The 25,237-nt window shown below is 44.7% G+C and overlaps 1 protein-coding gene across 1 annotated transcript; it reads left to right on the top strand.

The window, feature by feature from the left end:
* Positions 1 to 14,596: 14,596 nt before the first annotated feature.
* LOC132387427 (SPEG neighbor protein-like) lies at positions 14,597 to 22,289 on the top strand (the record flags this gene model as incomplete). Its single annotated transcript, XM_059959784.1, has 3 exons — positions 14,597 to 14,724; positions 18,040 to 18,347; positions 22,148 to 22,289. Coding segments are annotated over exons 1-3 (578 nt in total), but the record flags the coding sequence as incomplete, so codon positions are not given.
* Positions 22,290 to 25,237: the final 2,948 nt, after the last annotated feature.

The raw sequence follows: 25,237 nt of genomic DNA, 5'->3' as shown, positions 1-25,237 counted from the left end.
ACTCTTTCCTACTTTTATGTTCGGGGAATAACCTGTAGCCATAACCCTTCACCTTCACTCTTTAATGTTCTATGTTCTATAGCATAATGGAGAGTTATGTAAGACCATAAGATATAGAAGCAGAAGTGGGGCATTTGGCCCTTGGAGTCTGCTCCACCATTCAATCATGGGCTTATCCAATTCTTCCAGTCATCCCCACTCCCCTGCTTTCACCCCATACCCTTTGATGCCCTGGCTAATCAAGAACCTCTCTCTATCTCTGCCTTAAATACACCCAATGACTTGGCCTCCACAGCCACTCATGGAAACAAATTCCACAAATTTACCACCCTCTGACCAAAGTAATTTCTCTGCATCTCTATTCTAAATGGACATCCTTCAATCCTGAAGTCGTGCCCTCTTGTCCTAGACTCCCCTACCATGGGAAATAACTTTGCCATATCTAATCTGTTCTATGAGATCCCCTCTCATTCTCTTGAACTCCAGGAATACAGCCAAAGAGCTGCCAGACGATCCTCATATGGTAACCCTTTCATTCCTGGAATCATTCTCGTGAATCTTCTCTGAACTCCCTACAATATCAGTATATCATTTCCAAAATAAGGAGTGCAAAACTGCATACAATACTCCACCTGTGGTCTCACAAGTGCCTTATAGATCCTCAACATCACATTCCTGCTCTTATATTCTATACCTCATATATAACATTGCATTCACCTTCTTCACAACCAACTCAACCTGGAGGTTAACCTTTAGAGAATCCTGCACAAGAACTCCCAAGTTTCTTTGCACCTCTGCATTTTGAATTCTCTCCCCTTCTAAATAATAGTCTGACCATTTATTTCTTCCACCAAAGAGCATGACCATACACTTTACAACATTGTATTTCATTTGCCACTTCTTTGCCCATTCCCCTAAACTATCTAAGTCTCTCTGCAGGCTCTCTGTTTCCTCAACACTACCCCACTCCTCCACCTACCTTTGTATCATCAGCAAATTTAGCCACAAACCAATTAACGTTGTAGTCCAAAGCAACGGTCCCGACACCGACCCGTGGAACTCCACTGGTAACTGGCAGTCAGCCAGAATAGGATCCCTTTATTCCCATTCTCTGTTTTCTGCCGACCAGCCAATGCTCCACCCATGCTAGTAACTTCCCTGTAATTCCATGGGCTCTTACCTTGCTAAGCAGCCTCATGTGCAGCACCTTGTCAAAGGCCTTCTGAAAATCCAAGTACACCACGTCTACAGCATCTCCTTTGTCTACCCTGCTTGTAATTTCCTCAAAGGATTGCTGTAGGTTTGTCAGGCAGGTTTTCTGTTCCGGAAACCATGCTGGCTTTGGCCTATCTTGTCATGTGCCTCCAGGTACTCAGTAATCTCATCCCTAACAATCAATTCCAACAACTTCCCAACCACTGATATCAGGCTAACAGGTCTATAATTTCCTTTCTGCTGCCTCCCCCCCTTCTTAAACAGCAGAGTAACATTTGCAATTTTCCAGTCATCCGGTACAATGCCAGAACCTATCGATTCTTGAAAGATCATCGTTAATACCTCTGCAATCTTTGCAGCTACATCCTTCAGAGCCTGAGGGTACATTCCATCAGGTCCAGGAGATTTATCCACCCTCAGACCATTAAGCTTCCTGAGCACCTTCTCAGTCATAGTTTTCACTGCACAAACTTCACTTCCCTCACACTCTTGAATGTCCAGTGAGTATCCTAACAACAGAAACAGAGGTCTTGATAACAGGTACAAGATAACAAGAGGCAGTAACAAAGCAGGGTAACACCACCGGTCCCTGGATCAGTCCCCATTGCACTGCGAGTCTAACACCTCGCTCAATCCATCCTGTAACACACACTGTTATTCTATATATAAACCCCTGCATTAGATGGCAACCTGGAACCTGCTTCCGGGAACCTATCATTCTACACCTAAACACCCTGAACCTTTGAATTAAATCCCAGCCTGTAACCTACTTAATGGGGATCTGTTACTCTATATTTAACTCCACCCCTAAACCCCTGGATTAGATCCCAGCCTGTCACCCACTCCAGTCTGGAAAATCTCATGGGGATCTGTTACTCTATATATAAACCCCCTCAAACCCCTGGATTAGATCCCAGACTGTAACCCATTCCCAACATTTGATCCCGAGTATCTGTTACGCTACATATAAACCCCCTGAACACTCCAATTAGACCCTAGTTAGAATAGGAGCAGAATTTAGCTGTTCAGCCCATTGAGTCCACTCTGCCATTCCATCATGGCTGACCTATATTTCCTCTCAACCCCATTCTCCTGGCTCCTCCACTTAACCTTTGACACCCTGACTAATCAAGAAATTGTCAAGCTCCGCTTTACATATATCCAATGATTTGGCCTCCACAGCCATCTGTGGCAATGAATTCCACAGATTCACCACCCTCTGGCTAAAGAAATTCCTCATCTCTGTTCTAAAGGGACATCCTTCTTTTCTGAGGCTGTGCCTTCTGGCCCGAGACTCACCCACTACAGGAAACATCCTATCCACATCCACTCTTTCTAGGTCTTTCAATATTTACGAGAGATTCTGCAGATGCTGGAAGTCCAGAGCAGCACACAACAAAATGCTGGAGGAACTCAGCAAGTCAGGAGGCATATACGGAAATGAATAAACAGTCGATGCTGCATGCTGAGACCCTTCATCTGCATTGGCTTTCAATATTAGATAGGTTTCAATGAGCGCCCCATCCCCATTCTTCTAAACTTCAGCGAGTACTGCCCCAGAGCCATCAAGTGTACTTCATGCATTAACCCTTTCATTCGTGGGATCGTTCTCTGGACCCTCTCCAATGCCAGAACACCCTTTCTTAGATAAGGGGCCCAAAGCTGCTCATGATACTCCAAGTGTGGTCTGACAAATGGCTTATAAAGCACCTCAGCATTAAATCATTAAGACCACACTTACCTCTGTCATTCTTTCTACTCTCCTCCCCTCCATACTGCAAATGATACAAAAGTTTAAGAACAGGCTCAAGGACAGCTTCTGCTCCACTGTAATCAGCCCCTTGAACAAACGTGATTAATAGAGAAGAATTCTTGATCTCCCAATTTGTCTTGCCGTTACCCTTGTAATTTCTTTATTTGTGTGAAGTGATTCACAATGCAGAGCTGAGCTGAGAGATGGCAGATGAATTTCAAACTGGGGAAGTGTGAAGTGATTCAGTTTGGAAGGTTGGACTTGCAGGCAGAGTACAGAGTTAATGGCAGGATCCTTGGCAGTGTGGAGGAACAGAGAGATCTTGGGATCCAGGTCCATAGATTGCTCAAAACTGCCATGCAAGGTGATAGGATGATTAAGAAGGTGAATGTTATGTTGGCCCTATTAGACCACACTTGGGATATTGAGTTCATCTCTGGTTGCCTCATTTTAGGAAGGATGAGGAAGCTTTAGAGAGGGTGCAGGGGAGATTTACCAGGATGCTGTCTGGATTAGAGAGCATGTCTTCTGAGGATAGGTTGAACAAACCTGGGCTTTTCTTTCAGGAACGGAGAAGGATGAGAGATGACTTGATCGAGGTGTATATAAGGAGAAGAGGCATGGATAGAGGGGATAGCCAGAGACTTTTTCTCAGGATGGAAATGGGTAATACAAAGAGCCGTCATTTTAAAGTGACTGGAGGAAATTACAGGGGGATGTCAGAGATAGGTTTTTTTACACAGAGAGCACCCACCCAGGGGTGATGGTAGAGCAGCAGCACTGGGGATATTCAAGAATCTCTTCGATAGGCGCATATGTGAAAGAAATATGGATGACTATGAGGAGAAGAAGGGTTAGGTTGATCTTAGAGGGTCAGCACTGCATTGTGGGCTAAAGGGCCTGTACTGTGCTCTAATGTTCTATGTACCTGCACATTACTTTTTACCACCTTGGGATGACCTGTCGGATGGCACGAGACAATTACAAAGAAGGCATGCCAATGGTGTTTAAGGGAATTTGGTAAGTCACCAAAGACTCTAATAAATTTCTATAGATGTATGGTGGAGAGTATTCTGACCGATTCCATCAAAGCCTGGTATGGAAAGGGTCAATCACAAGACTGGACAAAGCTGCAGAGGGTTGTAAACTCAGCCCGCTCCACCATGAATAAGTGACAATAATAAACTAGCTACCAATCAGCCTCTGTGTGAGGCGAGAGTGAGTCAAATTCAGCAGCTCAGTCTGGGCTGAATGTCCATTGGACAGCATTGTTTCTCGACGTGTATATGTGAGAATAAGGGTGAATTGGCCTTGATTATATCGCTAGTACTCCACCACCACTCCCATGACCCAGAGCACGTCTGTCACTCACCGTCCAGAACCCACTAGAGAATGTTAATATAGCAATTACCTCCACAGAATGTCGCTAAGTTAATTTTGAAGCCTCCTCACAGCTGCATGAGATTTTCCAACAGGTGAGAGCAACTCCCTGGACAGAGAGACAGATCTTAAGAAGATGATGTGTAGAGACAGAGAGGGGACTGCAGAAATTGGCTCAGAAGACAGAGTGAAGGAAAGGAAATCAGAATGCAGGGAAGCTCAGGAGTGGAGGAATGTCTCAGGGAAGCTGCAGGGTCACGGAGACAAAAGGACAGTACGTGAAATAAATTATTGGGGGGGATGGGGTTGCTTCTTTTCAAGATTTAAATTGTTTAATGTCAACAAAAATGATAAAAAAAAATAAGCTAAGTGAAATTCAAGAAGCTTTTAAAGTGTTTTACAAAACTCTATATTCCAAAGTTCCAGGGGGAAGCATAACCCAAAATGACACCTTCTTGAATTCTCTAGAGTTACCCACTTTAAGCGAAAAACAAAATAGAAGGATGACTGCTAACATAACTGAAGTTGAATTAAAAGCTGCAATTAGTAGGCTTAAATTAAGTAAGTCACCAGAATCAGATGGGTATACGGCAGAGTGGTACAAAGAATTTAAAAATGAGTTAATTCCTGTCTTACTCCCCACACTGAACTGGGCTCTAATAAAGGCAGAAATGCCACCCAGTTGGAAGGAAGCGATAATCTCAGCTATACCGAAAGAAGGCAAGGATAAAATGGAATGCGGGTCATTTAGACCAATATCCGTTCATAATGTAGATTATAGGTTATTTACCTTCATCATGGCCAAACGATTAGAGGAGTTTCTACCCATACTGATACATAATGATCAGACAGGTTTTATATGACAACGCCAGACACAAGACAATATACGAAGGACACTTCATATTATGGATCATATACAAAAAGATTTAATCGAAGCAATAGCGATAAGCATGGATGCTGAAAAGGCATTTGATTTGGTTACTTGGAATTTTCTTTACAGAATTTTACATAGATTTGGTTTCCATGACACAATTATTAAAACTATACAGGCACTATATGACAACCCTACTGCTAGGATTAAAATCAATGGATATTTATCAAATAGTTTTACCCTAGAAAGGGGCACGAGACAGGGTTGTGCATGGTCACCGCTACTCTTCGCATTATATCTGGAACCATTAGCTCAATACATCAGACATTTCGATCTATCTAGGGCAAACAACATACTCTTCACCTAAATTGATGCAATCCTTTGAAAAATATGGTCAATTATCAGGATACAAGATCAACAAGATCCAATTACTTTTACATAACTATAGCCCACCAAGAGAAATTGAAAGTAGATATTCTTGGGCATGGCAAACAGAGTCTTTCAAATATTTGGGCATCATTACCAGAATGCAATTATCAGCCTATATATATATATATATATATATATATAAAGTAAGGAAGATATAACAAGATGGAACCTATTTTGTATTTTCAGTCTCAGTTCAAGGATTGGGTCTATTAAAATGAATATACTGCCCAGACTGTTATATCTCTTTCAGACCCTACCGATAGAGATTAATCAAAATCAATTCAATGAATGGAACAAAATGCTATCAAGATATATATGGCCAGGTAAAAGGCCTAGAGTTCATCTCAAAAATTTGCAACTAGCCAAGGAAAAGGGGGTCTAATTTCTCTTAGAGATTATTATTTTGCAGCACAGTTGAGAGCTGTGATATGTTGGTGCAACCCATCATATGTCGCTCAATGGAAAAACATTGAGGAGCGGGTACTTCCCATCCCCATACAGGTAATTTTGGCCGATAACAACCTACAAAGGTACATAAATACTATTGATAACCCATGGGTGAAATTGACTCTTAAAATATGGAAAACTACTATAAAAGAATATAAACTAGAGGGAGATATTGCAATTCTTAAATGGTGTGCATATGACTCGGATTTTACGCAGAATAAATTGGATGCTAGATTAAGAACTGGACAGCTAAAGGAATAGCAGTTCTTTGCAACGTAATGAAAGAAGGAACACTTCAGTTTTGAAATGCTTAAAGAGAAACACTTAATAGAAAAACAAGATTTTTATTGGTATTTACAGATGTGACAGTATGTTAATAGGATGATTAAAAATGTAACCAAGGCAAGTACATGTTTGATAGAGCTATTCAGAAAAGCATATAATTGAGGTAACAGTAGTAGAATCATTTCAAGCATGTATAAGGGGTTGTCAAATCTTAAAACACATTCGACTTCATACATTAAAACAAAATGGGAGAAGGAAGGAGGGATAATTATATCTGAGGAAGATTGGACAACAATATGGAGATATCAATAGAAGTGTACCAGTTCACAAAAATGGAGAGAGTTCGAATGGAAAAACTTGATAAGGTATTTTATTACACCCTCTCAGAAATCCCATTATAATGGTAACCTCCCTGTTTGCTGAAGAAATTGTGGAAATCAAAATGCAAACAATTACCCTATTTTCTGGGAATGCCCCATTATCAAAGACTATTGGAGGGGGATACACAATGCCCTACAAGACATCTTTAAATGTGAAATACCCTTGGAGAGTAAGACCATATATTTTGGATATATACCTCAAGAATGGTTGAAAAGAGATAAATATTTAATGAATATACTGTTGGTGGCTGGTAAAAAGACTCTTAATAAGAAATGGTTATCACAGGAGAGCCCAACTTTAAATGCGTGGATGGAAATTTCAATGGACATTTACAAAATGGAGAAGATAACAGCATCTGTTAATCATGAGTTGGAACAATTTGATTCATACTGGGAAAAATGGTTTAACCACATAATGCCTCATAGGCCTGATTTTATCCTCACAAATCAATGAATACGCTGTAAAAAAAAGATCACTCCCTACTTGTACATAGTTCTTTCCTTTTGCTTGTTTTTTCTTTCCACTCTTTTCTATAAGTGTATACCCCAGATAAATACTTTGTGGAGATTAGTGATATATATGATTATATGATATATATGTACAATGTCTGAAAAGCATCTTATGGAAATGTTTGTTTGATGAACTTCAATAAAAAATAAATTACAAAAAAAATTGTGTAGTGTCATCTCCAGCACAAGGGAGAATGAAATAGTCCTTACTCCAGATCTGCTGCAGCAAAAAAACCTAAAACTAGAAGATGCAGGAGCAGAATGAGATAATTCGGCCCATCGAGTCTGCTTCGCCATTTCATCATGGCTGATCCAATTTTCCTTTCAGCCCCAGTCTCCTGCCTTCTCCCCATATCTCTTCATACGCTGGCCAGTCAAGAATATATCAACCTCTGCCTTAAATATACAGAAGACTTGGCCTCCATTGCTGCCTGTGACAAAGAATTCCACAGATTTACCACTCTCTGGCTAGAGAAATACCTCTTCATGTCCATTTTAAAAGGATGCCTCTCTATTGAGGCTGTGTCCTCCGGTCTTCTACCACAGGAAACATCCTCTTGACATCCACTCTATCAAGGCCTTTCACCAATCGATAGGTTTCAATGAGGTCACCCCTCCTTCTTCTGAATTCTAGTGAATACAGACCCAGAACAATCAAACACTCTTCATATGACAAGCCATTCAATCCCGGAATCATTTTCGAGAATGAAATAATAAGATAAAGAACACAACAATAATAAAAATCCAATAAACATTAATACATAGGATAACTCATACAGATTGATTGGATAAAATGACGCTAGGCACAAGAGTGTCTATACATAAGGTGACAGAAAGTGATAAAGTAATGGCAGTTGGGGGTGTGGAGGTGTTGATCAGCCTTACTGTTTGGGGAAAGTAACTTTTTTTTGAGTCCGGTGGTCCTGGTGGGAATGCTAGTTAGCCTCCTCCATGAAGGAAATAAGACAAACAGTCCACTTTTCAATATGTTCATGGTTGAACTTGGTGTTAGCTCCATTTTGCTTTCTGAGACGTTGAATAATGACACTGTATCTGCAACTCCCCACAGAAAAGGAACAGAATGAGAAATCCTTTGTTATCAAATGTGTCTTAAGTGGGTGAGCCCTGTCTCTGAGCCAGTTCCCACTTCATTCTAAATTCCTCCTGGGAGAAATTCACAAGGTTAATTCCTGGGATGTCTGGACTGTCTTACGCAGAGAGGTTAGAGAGACTGGGCTTGTACACGCTGGAATTAAGGAGATTGAGAGGGGATCTAATTGAAACATATAAGATTATTAAGGGATTGGACAAGATAGAGGCAGGAAATATGTTCCAGATGCTGGGAGAGTCCAGTACCAGAGGACATGGTTTGAGAATAAGGGGTAGGTCATTTAGGACAGAGTTAAGGAAAAACTTCTTCTCCCAGAGAGTTGTGGGGGTCTGGAATGCACTGCCTCAGAAGGTAGTGGAGGCCAATTCTCTGGATGCTTTCAAGAAGGAGCTAGATAGGTATCTTACGGATAGGGGAATCAAGGGATAGGGGGACAAAGCAGGAACAGGGTATTGATGGTAGATGATCAGCCATGATCTCAAAATGGTGGCACAGGCTCGAAGGGCCGAATGGTCTACTCTGCACCTATTGTCCACATCCACCCTCAGCATTTAAGTTCAAGTTCAGGTCAGGTCAAGTGGATATTATTGTCACTAAAGGTACAATGATACTGGTATGTATTGATCTAATTGACTCAACCTCTCAGTATCTGTCAATTCACACAACCCAGGCACCAACCAGTGAACCTTCTCTACACTGCCTTCCTCTCTCCATCTCCATCCCTCCCCCTCTCTCGCTCTCCCCATCTTCCTCCTCCTTACCCCTCTTCATCTACCTTCCACCCTCTTTCCCCCCCCCAGCACCCTCCCTTCTCCATCTCCACCTTCCCTCTCTCTATTTCCCCTTTCCCTCCCTCCCTCTCCATCGCCTCCCTCCATTTCCACCACCCACACGTCCCTCCATCTCCCCATCTTCCTCCCCTGCCCTGGCAGTAGCCCGTGTCTCAGTGTGCGTCGGCGAGACGACCCACCATCTGCTGCGGGGCCACTGGGGAAAAGTCGTCTTGGTCTTCAGTAATTTCCTTACGCAGCAGCCGACGCCGCAATTAGCGCGGTGGCCCCGGGAGAGGCCGGTCACCGCTATATACGGGCTGGCCAGGCGGCGGGGCTCCGGCCCAGCCCGGAGGCTCCTTCCACCCCCTCCAAAGAAGGCAAGAGAGCTCCAGGAACGCGGGCAGGGTAGGTCCGCCCTCCATCACCTCCCCCTCCAACTCCAACAACCCTTCCATCCCCTCCTACCACACCCTCTCCGCGCTTATATAACGGCCGATTCTCCCTTCTCCCCCCCGGTCCACCTGTTGAGTCTTGCTGTGCTTCTCCTAGTAGGCTGAGGGAGCAGTTTCTTGAGCGAGGAGCCGGCGCTACCCCGGGGTAAGTGAAGGGGGTGAACTGGTAAATTGGTTTATTATTGTCACCAGTACCATGCTGCCCATACTGATCAATTCATTACAACAGGGAATTAGAATTTGAATTGTCACATGTACCGAGATTCAGTGAAAAGCTTATCTTGCATTCTCAGAATCAGAATCAGGTTTATTATCACTGGTCTACGTTGCGACAGCAGTACATTACGATAGATAATAACAATAATAATGAACTATATTACATGTTTTAAAATATTTCAGAATTAAATGAGTAGTGCAAAAAAAGAAAAAATAGTGAGGTAGTGTACTGGGATCCATTGTCCATTTGTACATCCGATGACAGCGGAAAGAAGTTGTTTCTGTTCATACAGAACAAATCATTCGCCTCTTCGTCTGGTCAGGGAGAGCGAGGCGGTGTTAGAAAGGATTTACAGGCAGGTGGTCACACCGGGGCCACGGGAGACAGGCAAGTGGGTCACAGGAGAGGGAAGGAAAAGAGTCAGGTACGAGAGAGTACCCCAGTGGCTGTACCCCTTGACAATAAGTACTCCTGTTTGAGTACTGTTGGGGGTGGAGGGAAAAGCCTACGTGGGGGAAGCAACAGTAGCCGTCCCTCTGGTACAGAGTCTGGCCCTGTGGCTCAGAAGGGTAGGGAAAGGAAGCGGATGGCAGTAGTGACAGGGGGTCAGTCAGGCGATTCTGTGGACGCAGGAAAGAAACTCGGATGGTAGTTTGCCTCCCAGGTGCCAGGGTCCGGGATGTTTCGGTTCGCGTCCAAGATACCCTGCAGTGGGAGGGGGAACAGCCAGAGGTCGTGGCTCACATATTGGTACCAATGACATAGTTAGGTAAGGGGAAGAGGTTCTTAAAACAGACTACAGGGAGTTTGGAAGGAAGTTGAGAAACAGGACCGCAAAGATAGTAATCTCGGGATTACTGCCTGTGCCACACGACAGTGAGTATAGGAATAGAATGAGGTGGAGGATAAATGCGTCGCTGAGGGAATGGAGCAGGGGGCAGGGATTCAGATTTCTGGATCACTGGGACCTCTTTTGAGGCAGGTGTGACCTTTACAAAAAGGACATGTTGCACTTGAATCCCAGGGGGACCAATATCCTGGTGGGGAGGTTTGCTAAGGCTACTGAGGAGAGTTTAAACTAGAATTGTTGGGGGTGGGAACTGAACTGAAGAGACTGGGGAAGAGGCACTTGGCTCGCAAATAGAGAAAGCGTGGAGACAGTGTGTGAGGGAGAATAGGCAGGTGATAGAGAAGGGACGCGCTCAGACCGACAGTTTGAGATGTGTCATTTTAACGCAAGGACTATTGTGAACAAAGCGGATGAGCTTAGAGCGTGGATCAGTACTTGGAGCTATGATGTGGTGATCATTACAGAGACTTGGATGGCTCAGGGACAGGAATGGTTACTTCAGGTGCTGGGTTTTAGATGTTTCAGGAAGGACAGGGAGGGAGGCAAAAGAGGTGGGGCGTGGTACATTTGATCAGAGATAGTGTCACAGCTGCAGAGGGGGATGTCATGGAGGGATTGTCTACGGATTCTCTGTGGGTGGAAGTTAGGAACAGGAAAGGGTCAATAACTCTACTGGGTGTTTTTTATAGGCCACCCAATAGTAACAAGAATATCGAGGAGCAGATAGGGAAACAGATCCTGGAAAGGTGTAATAGTACCAGATTTGTAGTGATAGGAGATTTTTATTTCCCAATATCAATTGGCATCTCCCTAGAGTGAGGGGTTGAGATGGGGTGGAGTTTGTTAGGTGCGTTTAGGAAGGTTTCTTGACACAGTATGTACATAAGCCTCTCGTAAGAGGAGAGGCTGTGCTTGATCTGGTATTGGGAAATGAACCTGGTGAGGTGTCAGATCTCTCAGTGGGAGAGCATTTTGGAGATAGTGATCACAATTCTGTCTCCTTTACAGTAGCATGGGAGAGGGATAGAAACAGACAAGTTAGGAAGTGTTTAATTGGAGTGAGGGGAATTATGAGGCTATCAGGCAGGAAATTGGAAACAGGTGTTCTCAGGGAAAAGTACGGAAGAAATGTGGCAAAAGTTCAGGGGATATCTGTGTGGAGTTCTGCATAGGTATGTTCCAATGAGACAGGGAAGTTATGGTAGGGTACAGGAACCGTGGTGTACAAAGGCTGTAATAAATCTAGTCAAGAAGAAAAGAAAAACTTACAAAAGGTTCAGAGAGTTAGGTAATGTTAAGGATCTAGAAGATTATAAGGCTAGCAGGAAGGAGTTTAAGAATGAAATTAGGAGAGCCAGAAGGGGCCATGAGAAGGCCTTGGCGGACAGGATTAAGGAAAACCCCAAGGCATTCTACAGGTATGTGAAGAGCAAGAGGATAAGACGTGAAAGAATAGGAGCTATCAAGTGTGACAGTGAGAAAGTGTGTATGGAACCGGAGGAAATAGCAGAGGTACTTAATGAATACTTTACTTCAGTATTCACTACAGAAAAGGATCTTGGTGATAGTAGTGATGACTTTCAGCAGACTGAAAAGCTTGATCATGTAGATATTAAGAAAGGGGATGTGCTGGAGTTTTTGGCAAGTATCAAGTTGGATAAGTCGCCAAGATCGGATGAGGTGTACCCCTGGCTTCTGTGGGAGATGAGGGAAGAGATTGTTGAGCCTCTGGCAATGATGGGAGAGGTTCCGGAGGTTTGAAGGGTTGCTAATGTTGTTCCTTTATTCAAGAAAGGGAGTAAAGATAGCCCAGGAAATTATAGACCAGTTAATCTTACTGCAGTGGTTGTTAAGTTTATGGAGAAGATCCTGAGAGGCAGGATTTATGAACATTTGGAGAGGTATAATACGATTAGGAATAGTCAGCATGGCTTTGTCAAAGGCTGGTTATGCCTTATGAGCCTGATTGAATTTTTTGAGGATGTGACTAAACACATTGATGAAGGTAGAGCAGTAGATGTAGTGTACATGGATTTCAGCAAGGCATTTGATGATGTACCCCAGGCAAGGCTTATTGAGAAAGTAAGGAGGCATGGGATCCAAGGGTAAATTGCTTTGTGGATCCAGAACTGTCTTGCCCACAGAAGGCAAAGAGTGATTGTAGACGAGTCATATTCTGCATGGCCAGTGACCAGTGGTGTGCCTCAGGGATCTGTCCTGGGACCCCTACTGTTTTTGATTTTTACAAATGACCTGGCTGAGGAAATGGATGGATTGGTTAATAAGTTTGCTGATGACACAAAGGTTAGAGGTGTTGTAGATAGTGTGGAAGGCTGTCAGAGGTTACAGCAGGATATTGATAGCATGCAAAACTGGGCTGAGAAGTGGCAGATGGAGTTCAACTTAGATAAGCATGAAGTGGTTCATTTTGGTAGGTCAAATATGATGGCAGAATATAGTATTAATGGTAAGACTCTTGGCAGTGTGGAGGATCAGAGGGAACTTGGGGTCCGAGTCCTTAGGATACTCAAAGCTGCTGCGCAGGTTGACTCTGTGGTTAAGAAAGCATACGGTATATTGACCTTCATCAATCGTGGAATTGAACTTACGAGCCAAGAGGTAAAGTTGTAGCTATATAGGACCCTGGTCAGACTCCAATTGGAGTACTGTGCTTGGGGTCCAGGTCCATAGACCCCTCAAAGTTGCCATACAAGTTGACAGGGTGGTTAAGAAGGCATATATATATCAAAACCAAGACGTACAATGTCAATTGCGTCAATGACCAATGCAGTCTGAGGATGTGCTGGGGGCAGTCCGCAAGTGTCGCCATGATTCTGGCACCAACGTAGGATGCCCACAGCTTACTAACCCCAACCCGTATGTCTTTGGAATTTGGGAGGAAACCGGCACTAGGAGGAAACTCACGAAGAGAATGAACAAACTCCTTACAGGCAATGGCAAGAATTGAACCATGATCACTATCGCATTAAACTGCTAAGGTGCCTTGGGTTTAACCCTTGCTTGTCCAGTTCTCAAGCCTCAAGGAAAATGAAGGCAGACTCTAGCAGAATCATTTCTGGGGAGGTGAGACCATGTCCTGGGGTGTCAGAGCTCAAAACACGCTGGAGACAGTGATAGAAACTGCTCCTATGGTCTCTTGTTTGTGATCTCAAATGAAAGTGTAAATATGTTTACAAATAATACTAAAATTAGACCATAAGAAGAGCATAAGACATAGGAGCAGAATTAGGCCATTCAGCACACTGACAGTGCTCCAGCATTCCATCATGGCTGATTTATTTTCCCTCACAACCCCACCTCCTGCTTTTTCCCCGTAACCATTGATACACTTAATAAATCAAGAACCTATCAACCTCTGCATTAAATATACCAAATGACTCAGCCTCCAGAGCCGTCTGTGGCAATGAATTCCACAGATTCATCAACCTCTGGCTAAAGAGGTTCCCCTTCATCCTCTTTCTAAAGGAACATCCTTGTATTCTGAGGATGTGCCCTCTGGCCCTACACTCCCTCACTAGAGGTAATATCCTTTCACTTTATCAAAGTTTTTCAATATCCGATAGGTTTCAATGAGATCCCGCCTCATTCTTCTAAACTCCAGTGAGTACAGGCCCAGAGCCATCAAACGGTCCATCAAATTAACCCTTTCATTCTCAGGGTAATTCTTGTGATCCTCCTCTGGACCCTCTCCAATGCCAGCATATCTTTCCTTAGATATGGGCCCAAAACTGCTCACAATATGACAAATGTGGTCTGACCAACACCTCAGGTGAAGTTGGAGGCAGTGAACTTGATTGATAGACTAGGGTATGGATTACTGCAGAACAGTACAGCAGCTGGAGGGGCTGATTGGCCTCTCCTGCTCTGAATTCACCTGTTTTGTGTGGCTCTGTCATTCACAGATGTCAAAGACGGCGCAGACCCCTGCCAAGAAGGTGGCACCCCCACCTCCGGGATGCACCATAGACATCAACGACCCTGCGGTGCAGGATGCAGCCATCAAGATCCAGGCTTCATTCCGTGGGCACAGGTAGGAGCAAAGGTACAGGCCCTGAAGAGAGGGCCCAGGAAAGTAGGAAGAGCCCACCAGAGCTTACTGAGGGGTTAGGGGTCTCAGTAGTGGGTATTGATCATAGAGCATTGTAGCACAGAACCGGCCCTTTGGCTCGCGATGTTGTGCTGATCTTTTAATCTGCTCTAAGATCAACTTAACCCTTCCCTCCTACATAACCCTCCATTTTTTTCATCCATCTGCTTAAGAGTCTCCTTAATGGCACTAATATATATGCCCCACCACCAGCCCCGTCAGGGTGTTCCACACACCCAGTCACCCTCTGTGTAAAATAACTTATCTCTAACATTCTCTCCCTCACACACACAGACTCACTCACTCACTCTCATCTCAAAATTGAGCCCCCTTGTAGCAGCCATTTCTACCCTGGTAACAAAGTATTTGTCTGATCACTTGATCTAAAGCTCTTGTCACCCTGTACACTTCTATCAAGTCACCTCTCATCCTCTTTTGCCCCAAAGAGAGAAGCCTGAGCTCGCTCAATTTACCCTAATAAGACATGCTCTCTAATCCAGGCAGCATGCTGGTAAACCTCTTCTGCACCCTCTCTAAAGCCTCATATCCTTCCTATAATGAGGTGACCCGAACTGAACAGAATGCTTTAAGTGTCATCTAACCAGGGTTTTACAGAGCTACATTACCTCACATCTCTGGAACTTAATACCCCCAACTAATGAAGGCCAAACGCCATACACCCTATCAACTTGCAGGTATACGGAGCAAGTTGCCAGAGGAAATGGGTATATCGACAATATTTAAGATTAAGTAATTAAAACATGTACATGAAAACATTGAAATGTACAGTGAAATGCTTCGTTTGTGGCAATGACCAACACACGTCAGAGGATGAGCTGGGGGCATCACTCTCAATGGAAAAAGCCTATCCACATCAACTCTATCTATCCCCCTCATTATTTTAAATACCTCTATCAAGTCCCCCCTCAACCAAAGAATAAAGACCTAACTTGTTCAACCTTTCCCTGTAACTTAGGTGCTGAAACCCAGGTAACATTCTAGTAAATCTTCTCTGTACTCTCTCTATTTTGTTGACTTCTTTCCTATAATTCGGTGACCAGAACTCGTCAAGTCAAGTCAAGTCAACTTTTATTATCATTTTGACCATAACTGCTGGTACAGTGCATAGTAAAAATGAGGCAACGTTTTTCAGGACCGTGGTTTACATGACACAGTACAAAAAACCAGACTGAACTACGAAATTTTAAAAAACACAGAGAAAGCTACACTAGACTACAGACCTACACTGGACTGCATAAAGTGCAGAAAAACAGTGCAGACATTACAATAAATAATAAACAGGACAGTAGGGCAAGGTGTCAGTCCAGGCTTCGGGTATTGAGGAATCTGATAACTTCAGGGAAGAAACCGTTACATAGTCTGGTCGTGAGAGCCCAAATGCTTCGGAGCCTTTTCCCAGACGGCAGAAGAGATTGTATGAACTGTACACAATACTCCAAATTTGGCCTCACCAATGCCTTGTACAATTTTAACATTACATCACAACTCCTGTACTCAATGATCCACTTGATCTATCCCTCTTATTATCTTGCACACCTCTATCAGACCACTTTCACTCTGAAGAGTAAAGTCAACCTGTCCTCATGCTCTCTAATCCAGGCAGAATCCTGGCAAATCTCCTCTGCACTCTCTCTAAAACCTCCACATCTTTCTACATGCTGAAGTAACCAGAAATGAACAAGTGTGGTTTAACCTGGGCTTTATAGAGCTGCAACATTAGTTTGCCATCTTGAACTCAATCCCCTGACTAATGGAAGCCAATACACCATACTCAAACCATACAACTTCTTAACCATCCTATCAACAGAAAGTGCTGGAAAACCTCATCAGGTCATCTGTAGAGAGAGAAACGGATTTGATGTTTAAAGTTAGAGACTCTTATTCAGAACTGAAAGAGATCAAGTCTTGATAAGCAATGGGTGTTGAAAGGTTACTGATGATGAAGAGTGGAGTCAAGTTTATAGATGGTTCAGCTGTGACATCATTAAATGGTGGGGCAGGATCAAGGGGCCGAGCAGCCTCCTCCTAATCCAATGTCCAACCCCAACCGGCTGTGAGAAGTGGTGTTTAAGAGGGTGGGAATGGAGGGTTGTGGGTCACGTGCAGGCAGAAGAGATCTAGTTTAGCTCAATATTGTGTTCAGCACAGACATTGTGGACTGAAGGGCTTGTTTGTCTGGTGTTCTGAGCTGGGGGTGTGAGAGCAAGAGTATCTCCGTGTGTGTGAGTATATGTGTATCTGTTTTGGATGTGTGTGCATGAGTTTTGTTTGTGTATGTCAAAGTTCGAAGTAAATGGATTATCAAAGTACCTATACATACCTTATACATACAACCCTGAGATTTGTTTTCTTGCGGGCATACTCAGTAAGCCCAAAAACCATAATAGAATCAGTGAAAGACTGCACCACCAGGGTGGACAACCAGTGTGCAAAAGACAACAAACTGTGCAAATACACAAGAAAATAAAGAAATAACAATAAAAAATAAGTAACCTGAGATGAAGAGTCGTTGAACGTGTGGGAACAGTTCCGTGATGGGGCAAGTGAAGTGAGTGAGGTTATCCCCACAGGTTCAGGAACCTGATGACTGGGGGCTAATGACTGTTCCTGAACCCGGTGGTGTGGGTCCTGCGGCTCCCAATGGCAGCAGCGAGACTGGAGCATGTCCTTGGTGGTGGGAGTCCCTGATGATGGATGCTGCTTTTCTGCAACAATGCTCCATGTAGATGTGCTCAATGTGGGGAGGGCTTTACCCTGATGGACTGACTTGTATTCGCTACTTTTTGCAGGATTTTCCATTCAAGGGTATTGGTGTTTCCATTCTGGGCTGTGATGCAACCAGTCAATATACTCTCCATCTATAGAAGTTTGTCAAAGTTTCAGATGCCAGGCCGAATCTTCACAAAATTCTAAGGAAGTAGAGGCTGCTGCCGTGCTTTCTATGTATTTGCACTTACGTGACAGGCCCAGGACAGCTCCTCTGAAATGATAACACTGAGGAATTTAGAGTTGATGACCCTCTCCACCTCAGATCCCCGATGAGGACTGGCTCATAGATCTGTGTTGATGTGTATTTGGGGAGTGTGAGTGTGTGTGTGTGTATCAGCCACTGACCCTGTGTGTGTGTATCCACTCCTGACCCTGCGTGTGTGTGCCTGCCCTTGGCCCTGTGTGTGTAGTGGAGGAAAAGGTGAGGTGCAACGCCCCTGGCTCCAACCCCTCCATTGCTGGCTGCAGATCGCGCAGGGAACTGCGGGAGAAGGGCCCACCCCGCATCCTGAAAGACCTGAAGGATGTTGTCCTGATCGAGGGCAGCGCAGCCAGGCTCGACTGCAGGGTCAGCGCCTTCCCGGACCCCATGATCCGCTGGTTCAAGGATGGCCGGGAACTCAAGGACGGGCCCAAGTACCGCTACATTTTTGAGGACCCAGACGTGGTGGCGTTGGTGGTCAGGGACGGGACTCTATCAGACCTGGGCAAATACACCATCTCCATCACCAACACCTTTGGAGAGGCGTACGACTCCGCAAAGATCATCATTGAAGGTGAGAGGCCTCAGCAAAGATTAAAAATTACATTTATTTATCACATGTACAGTAACTGAAGCATACAGTAAAATGTTTTTGTTAGTGTCAATGACCATCACAATCTGAGGATATGCATGGGGCAGCTCGCAGGTGTCATTACGTTTGTGGCACCAACAAATAACTAACTCTAACCCATGTGGGGTGCGGGGAGAGAATCGAAGCACCAGGAGGAAATCCACACGGACACGGGAAAACATATAGACTCCTTACGGACAGTGACAGGATCGCTGGAAAAGTGTTGCGTTTCGCTGCCACACTACTGTTCCACACTGCCGGTGTGACCCACTTCTAACTTGATTCACAGCCCCCTGAACTTCTGTGCCACTGGTGTCTAGAGTCCAGACTCTTCTGAAACAGGTTGCCACAGCGACAGGCCCTTCGGCCCACAGTATCTGTGCGGAACACAATGCCAAATTCAACTAAGTCCCTCCTGCGTGCACACGATCCTGCTCTCTCTCTATTCGCTATGTCGACACAACCTCATAAACACCACTTTATACCTGCCTCCACCTTCACCATGGCACAAGCCACTCTCTGTATAAAAAAGCAACTTGCCCTGCACGTCTCCTTTAAACTTCCTCTCCTGCATGTCTTCTAGAATATGGATCGGTACGGTGCAGTACAGGTCCTTCACCCCGCAATGTCATGCCGACCTTTTAACCTACTCGAAGATCAGCCTCTCCTCCCACATAGCCCTCCATTTTTCTATCATCCATGTGTTTAACTAAGAGTCTCTTAAATAATTCTACCACTACCCCAGCAGTGTGTTCCATCCACCCTCCACTCTCTGTGTGAAAAAAACTTACCTCTGACATCCCCCCATACTTTCCCCCAGACACCTCAAAGTTATACCCCCTTGTACTGGCCACTTCCACCCTGCAAGAAGTCTCTGGCTATCCACTCGATCCATGCTGCTTATCACCTTATGCAGCTCATCCTCTTATCTAAAAGGAGAAAAGCCCTGGCTCACTTCAGCCCATCTTCAGCCTGTTCCTCAACCTGTCCTCTAGTAGCTGATACTTCTAAATTAGGAAAAGTACTCTCTACCCTCTCATAACTTGATAAATTTTAATAATGTTATAATTTTATGCCTTTCATAATGTTATAAATCTCTATCGGATCTCCTCTGACACTCCAGAGAGAGCAACCCAAGTTTGTTCAACCTCTCGTTGCTTGTTGGCTCCATTCCAGTGAAAATGCGCGTGTGTCTGACGAGACCGGCATTTTGTTGCTCTTGGGAAGGGAGTGGTGAACAGCATTTCTTGCTGTGGTCCTTCTGGTGCAGGTGGGCAGGGAGTTCCACGGGCTTAGCTCGGTGCTGATGGACCAGTTGTAGTGACATGGTAGGTAAACCATATCTTTATTATTATGCAGTGTGGAACAGGCTCTTCTCACCCGTCCAGCTGTGCCAACCAGCAACCCACCAGTTTAACCCGGCCTAATATCAGGAGAAGTTATAATGACCAATTAACTTACTAACCGGTCTTTAGACTGTGGGAGGAAACCAGAGAACCCAGAGGAAACCTACGTATGCATGGGCTTACAGAGGATGCCGGAGTTGAACTCTGAACTCAGATGCCCCAAGCTGTAATAGCATCACACTAACCGCTACACTACCATGGAATCGGATTGGTTGTGAGAATGCGGCAAATGTGAATCAGCCGACTCCACGGTGAATCAGTTGGGCCTCCTGCGCGCGGGAGACACTCTCTCTCGGTGGGGGCTCTCACATTTTTCATCTTGCAGGGTCCGGCTTGTTGCTCCCTCACTGTGAGTTGCTCAGCGTGTACAGTGGTTAATGTGACTCAGTCACAGGGGAATGTACGAACTCCTTAAAGACAGCAGTCTTTTTCCCAGGGTTGGGGAATCAAGAACTAGCAGGCACAGATTTACAGTGAGAGCAGAAAAATGTAATAGGAACTTGAGAGGCAAGTTTTTCACCCAGAGAGTGGTCAGCAACCAGAGGAAGTGGTTGGGGCAAGTACATTAATAATTGGACACTTGGACATGGATAGGAAATGCTTAGAGGAATATGGGCCAAATGCAGACAGATGGAATTAAGTTGGACAGGAATGGACCAGTTGGGCCAAAGAGCCTATTTCGGTACTGTATGACTCAGCATGTGAGGTGAGGTGAGAGAAACCTTCAGAGTTCCTGGCCAGGACTGGAACTCAGCAATGGTTGCTATCCCAACACCTTGACAGATTTCTCCTTCCTTCCACAGATGTTGCCTGACCGGCCGAGTTCTTCCAGCATTTCCTGTTTTGTTTCTACTGTAGGTTATCCATCGGCTCAGTTTTCTCTCTCCATAGGGGCTGCCTGATCTGCTCGGTTTTTCTAATGTTCTTTTCAGTAACAGCTCTGACTTACATTTCACAGCTTTTAAATCCCTTTCTCACTCTACCCCTCCTCCTTTCCCACTCTTTCTCTCCCACCCCATCATGATCCCCCCACCCCTCCTCCTGCTCCCTCCCCTACTCATCCTATCCTCCTCCCCTGCTCCATTTACCCCTCTCCTCTTCCTTTTCTCTCTCCCTCACCCCCTCTTAACCACCCACCTTTTGCCTCCCACAGCACCTTTGCCCCCCCCGCTGACCCCACTCTCATGCCTTGCCCCTCGCAAACTTACAACCCTTCATCCCTCTGTTCCATCCTCCCTTCTTGCTTCCCTCATCTCCCCCTATCTATGCCACCTTCTCTACCTACTTCTCCACTCCCCCTCTCTCACTCCCCCACTGCCTGCAATAACTACTACCCTAATGGTTCTATAAACATTGTGATCACCGTGACAACCATGGTCTCACCTGATCAGCGATGTTCCCTGTATCTTATCCATTCCTATGTCAACTTTAAACCAACCTGTTCTCCGCACTCTACCAGTCCTGATGTTGACTAATTGACCTGAGCTGTGAATTTGGTTTCTCTACCCACAGATGCTGCCTACCCTGCCAAGTGTTTCCAACACGTTTCTGTTTTTATTTCAGAATTCCAGCACCTGTGGCTTTTTCTTTGACCTTTTTACTACCACTCTATATCTCCTGTTATTCTTCCCCTGTGATGTCAGATAGACATCTGAAAAGAGATTTGAACAGGAACTTCCTATAGGTGATTCAGAGGAGGAAGGGAAACTCATCGGGGAGCTCATTGATTGGGCTAGTATGTTCTTGATGGGCTGAGCAGCCAGATCCTGAGTTGCAATAGAAAGTATAACTTCATTTGTCACATGTACCTTGAAACATAAGAATATACAGTGAAGTATGTCGCTGCTTTCTGAGGATGTTCTGTGGTCATCCCAGAAGTACATCAAGCTAGTATGTGCACAGCTTTCTCACGCTAACTCGATGTCTTTGGAATGTGGGAGAAACCCACATAATGATGGGGAGGACAAAGAAACTCCTTACAGGCAGTATTTGAACCGGGTTGTTGCTTTGCCACTATGTCACACTAAAACTAGTGTGTTTGTGATGGGCTGAACAGCCAGACCCTGAGATTCCATGGAGTTTGAGCTTCTGCCTTTCAAATCTCTTGGGACTGGGGCCAAGGAACCAGCCACGTGCCTGGTGACAGGCTTGTGTGTTGATTGTTGAGTAGCAGGACTTGCTCCGTGCTAATGAGTGACCCTGTAAGGTGAAGGATGTGAGACTCACAGTTTGCAATCACTTAACAGCCTTTCTCTTGCATCTGCCAAGATCTCCACTGCCTGCCCCTGCAGCCCTTGCACTCTGATCATCCTCAACTTCTCTGTCTTGTCCATGCAGTTCCAGGGAAGATTGAGAAGGGGCCAGATAACGTTAAAGCAAAGGTCGGGCAGACAGTGAAGCTGGTGGCGCATATCAGCGGGGAGCCGGAGCCTGATGTTGGATGGGCAAAGGACGGGGAGGATATCGAGGAGGATGAGAGGTAACAGACTGCCTCAAATCATGCACTCACAGAAGCTAAAATTGCTTCCATTTCAGTCCGGTCGATTTACTGAGAAATAGGCCAAATAATGGCAGGTGGAATGTAATGCAGACAAGCATGAGGTGTTGCACTTTGGGAGGACAAACCAGGATAGGACTTGCATGTTGAACAGTACGGAATGGAGGAGTGCAGTAGAACAGAGGGATTTGGGAATACAGACCCATAACTCCTTGGTAACACACACAAAATGCTGGAGGAACACAGAAGGTCGGGCAGTATCTCTTGAAAGGAATAAAGAGTCAATGTTTTGGGCAAGGACCCTACACTGGGAATCAGCATGCCAGAAACAATGACGTTTTATCCCCTTCCATAGGGGATTTCCTCCAGCTTGACCTGATTTCCTCCAGCATTTTGAGTCTGTTACTCTGGATTTCCAGCATCTGCAGAATTTCTTGTGTCCATAGTTCTTTAAAAATAGCATCACAGACAGAGAAGGTTGAAAAGAGAGCTCTTGGCACATTGACCTTCATAAATCAGAGCATTGAGTTGGGACGTTATGTTGAAGTTGTACAAGACTTTGGTAAGGCCTAATTTGGAATATTGTCGCAGTTCTGATCACCTACTTACAGAGGGTGGTGCGAGTGTGGAACAAGCTGCCAGTGGAAGTGGTAGATCTGGGTTTGATCTCAACAATTAAAAGAAGTTTGGATATGTACATGAATGAGAGGGGTACAGAGGACTCTGGTCTGGTTGAAGGTTAGTGGGACTAGGCAGATAGCATGAACTAGAAGGCTGAAAGGCCTGTTCCTGTGCTGTAGTGTTCTGTGGCTCTTTTGCATTTGGATTATACCCTCATCTGATCTGTCTGACAGGGAGGTATTCTAGAAGAGTGTGTTAGTTCGGCTGTGTAGGTCTCTATGCTTGTGAATAAGTATTCAGTATGTATTATGAGAAGAGTGGCTGTGTGTGATACAGTCAATGGAATTTTACTATTCCTACAAAATGGTGTATCTTTGTGTAGTGGGAAGTTTCTGTACTGGGGCTCTGGCAGGAGGGAATATGTTCTAATGTGCTGTGCAATACACGTCCAGTATTTGCCGCTGTCCTTGGTGCTGAATGCTTTCCCCATGACTGCTGCATTATTTAGTAGTTCAGAAATCTCTATAATGCCCACATGCTTGGACAGTTTCCTACAGTAATCTGTGCTGTTTGGGGGGGGGGGGGAGTGTGCAAGAGACTGCATACTCTGGAATCCAGAGCAACACACTACCTGCTGGAGGAACAAAAAGGGTCATGAGTCATAGAGTACAACAACACAGAAATGGGCCCTTCAGCCTAGCTTGTCAACAACTATTACTTTACATGGGAATTACATGGTATTACTATTACTTCCCATCAACCTGCATCTGGACCATACCCTCCACACCCCTCCCATCCAAACTTCTAGATGTTGTAATCGCACCTGCATCCATCACTTCTGTTGGCAGCTCATTCCACACTCCCTCCATCCTCTGAGCAAAAATGTTCCCCCTCATGTTCCCCTTAAACATTTCCCTTTCACCCTTAATGCATGACCTTTAGTTCTGGACTCAGTCAATCTCAGTGGGAAAAGCGTGCTTGCATTTACCCTGTCTACACCCCTCATACTTTTGTATCTTTCTGTGGGAACAATCCCTGCCAAATGTTGACTATTTATTTCTCCCACAGATGCTGCTTGACCCACTATGTTCATAGAACAGTACAGCACTGAAAAAGCCCTTCAGCCCATGGTGTTGTGCCAGCCATTTACCCTCAATCTAACTCTTTCCTTCTACTTAGCCCTCCATTTGTCCATCATCCACGTGCCGATCTAAGAGTTTTATAAATGGCTCTGATGTACTTCCCTCTATCGCCACCCCCTGGCAGGACTTTACATCCACCCACCAGTCTCTGTGTTAAAAAAAAATAAACCTCTGGCATCCCCTCCTTTTCTCCAACCACCTTAAAATTATGACCCTTCATATAAGCCATTTCAGCCCTGGGAGTCTCCGGCTGTCTACTTGATCTATGTGCCTTATCACATTGTATATCTCTATCAAGTCACCACTCACCCTCCTTCGCTCCAAAGAGAAAAACCTTTCATCATAAGACATACTCTGGGTAGCATCCTGGTAAATCTCCTCTGCACTCCCTCTAAAGTTTCCACATCCTTCCTATAATGAAGTGACCAGAAATAAACACAATATTCCACATGCGGTCTAACTGGAGTTTTATAGAGAGAGCTGTAACTTACCTTGCAGCTCTTGAACTCAATCCCCTAATTAATGAAGGCCAACACACCATACACATTCTTAATAACTTTTTCAACTCATGTGGCAATTTTGAGGGATCTACGGATGTGGGCCCCAAGATCCCTCTGTTCCTCCACACTGCTGAGAAACCTGACATTAACCCTGTGTTGTCTTCAAGTTCGACCTTACAAAGTGATTAACTCCACATTTGTCTGGATTGTCCCAGCTTTGCATCCTGTCAATGCCCCATTGTAACCCATGACTATCCACAACTCCACCAACCTGATGTCTCTGCAGTCTTGGTTGTTTTTACAGTTCTTTCTGTGTTTTCCTTTCCACCCTGGATAAATTCTGTCTGCTCTTCAGTGTGGCAATTTTTGTTCCATTTCTGATGGCGATTAAGTTAAAAAAAAATTTGGAGTACGTCTCCCTGTCAAGGAGTGATAGAGTCACAGTCTAATCATGAGGTAAAAGTAATTTGCTTGGAGTATTGTGTGCAGTTCTGGTCACTACAGTATAGGGAGGATGTAATTGTTTCTGGAGAGAATGTAGATGAGATTCACCAGGAAGTTGCCTGGCTTGGAGGGTTTTAGCTACCATGGAGAGATTGGATACAACAACCTCCCTTTAGAACAAAGATGAGCCAGAAGGTGGTGGATCTGTAGGAATTGTTGCCAC

This window comes from Hypanus sabinus, unplaced genomic scaffold (genome assembly GCF_030144855.1).
Source record: "Hypanus sabinus isolate sHypSab1 unplaced genomic scaffold, sHypSab1.hap1 scaffold_1849, whole genome shotgun sequence".
NCBI classification, from domain to species: Eukaryota; Metazoa; Chordata; class Chondrichthyes; order Myliobatiformes; family Dasyatidae; genus Hypanus; species Hypanus sabinus.
The sequence above is the reverse complement of the archived record's forward strand: the minus strand, read 5'-3'. Positions and strand labels throughout refer to the sequence as shown.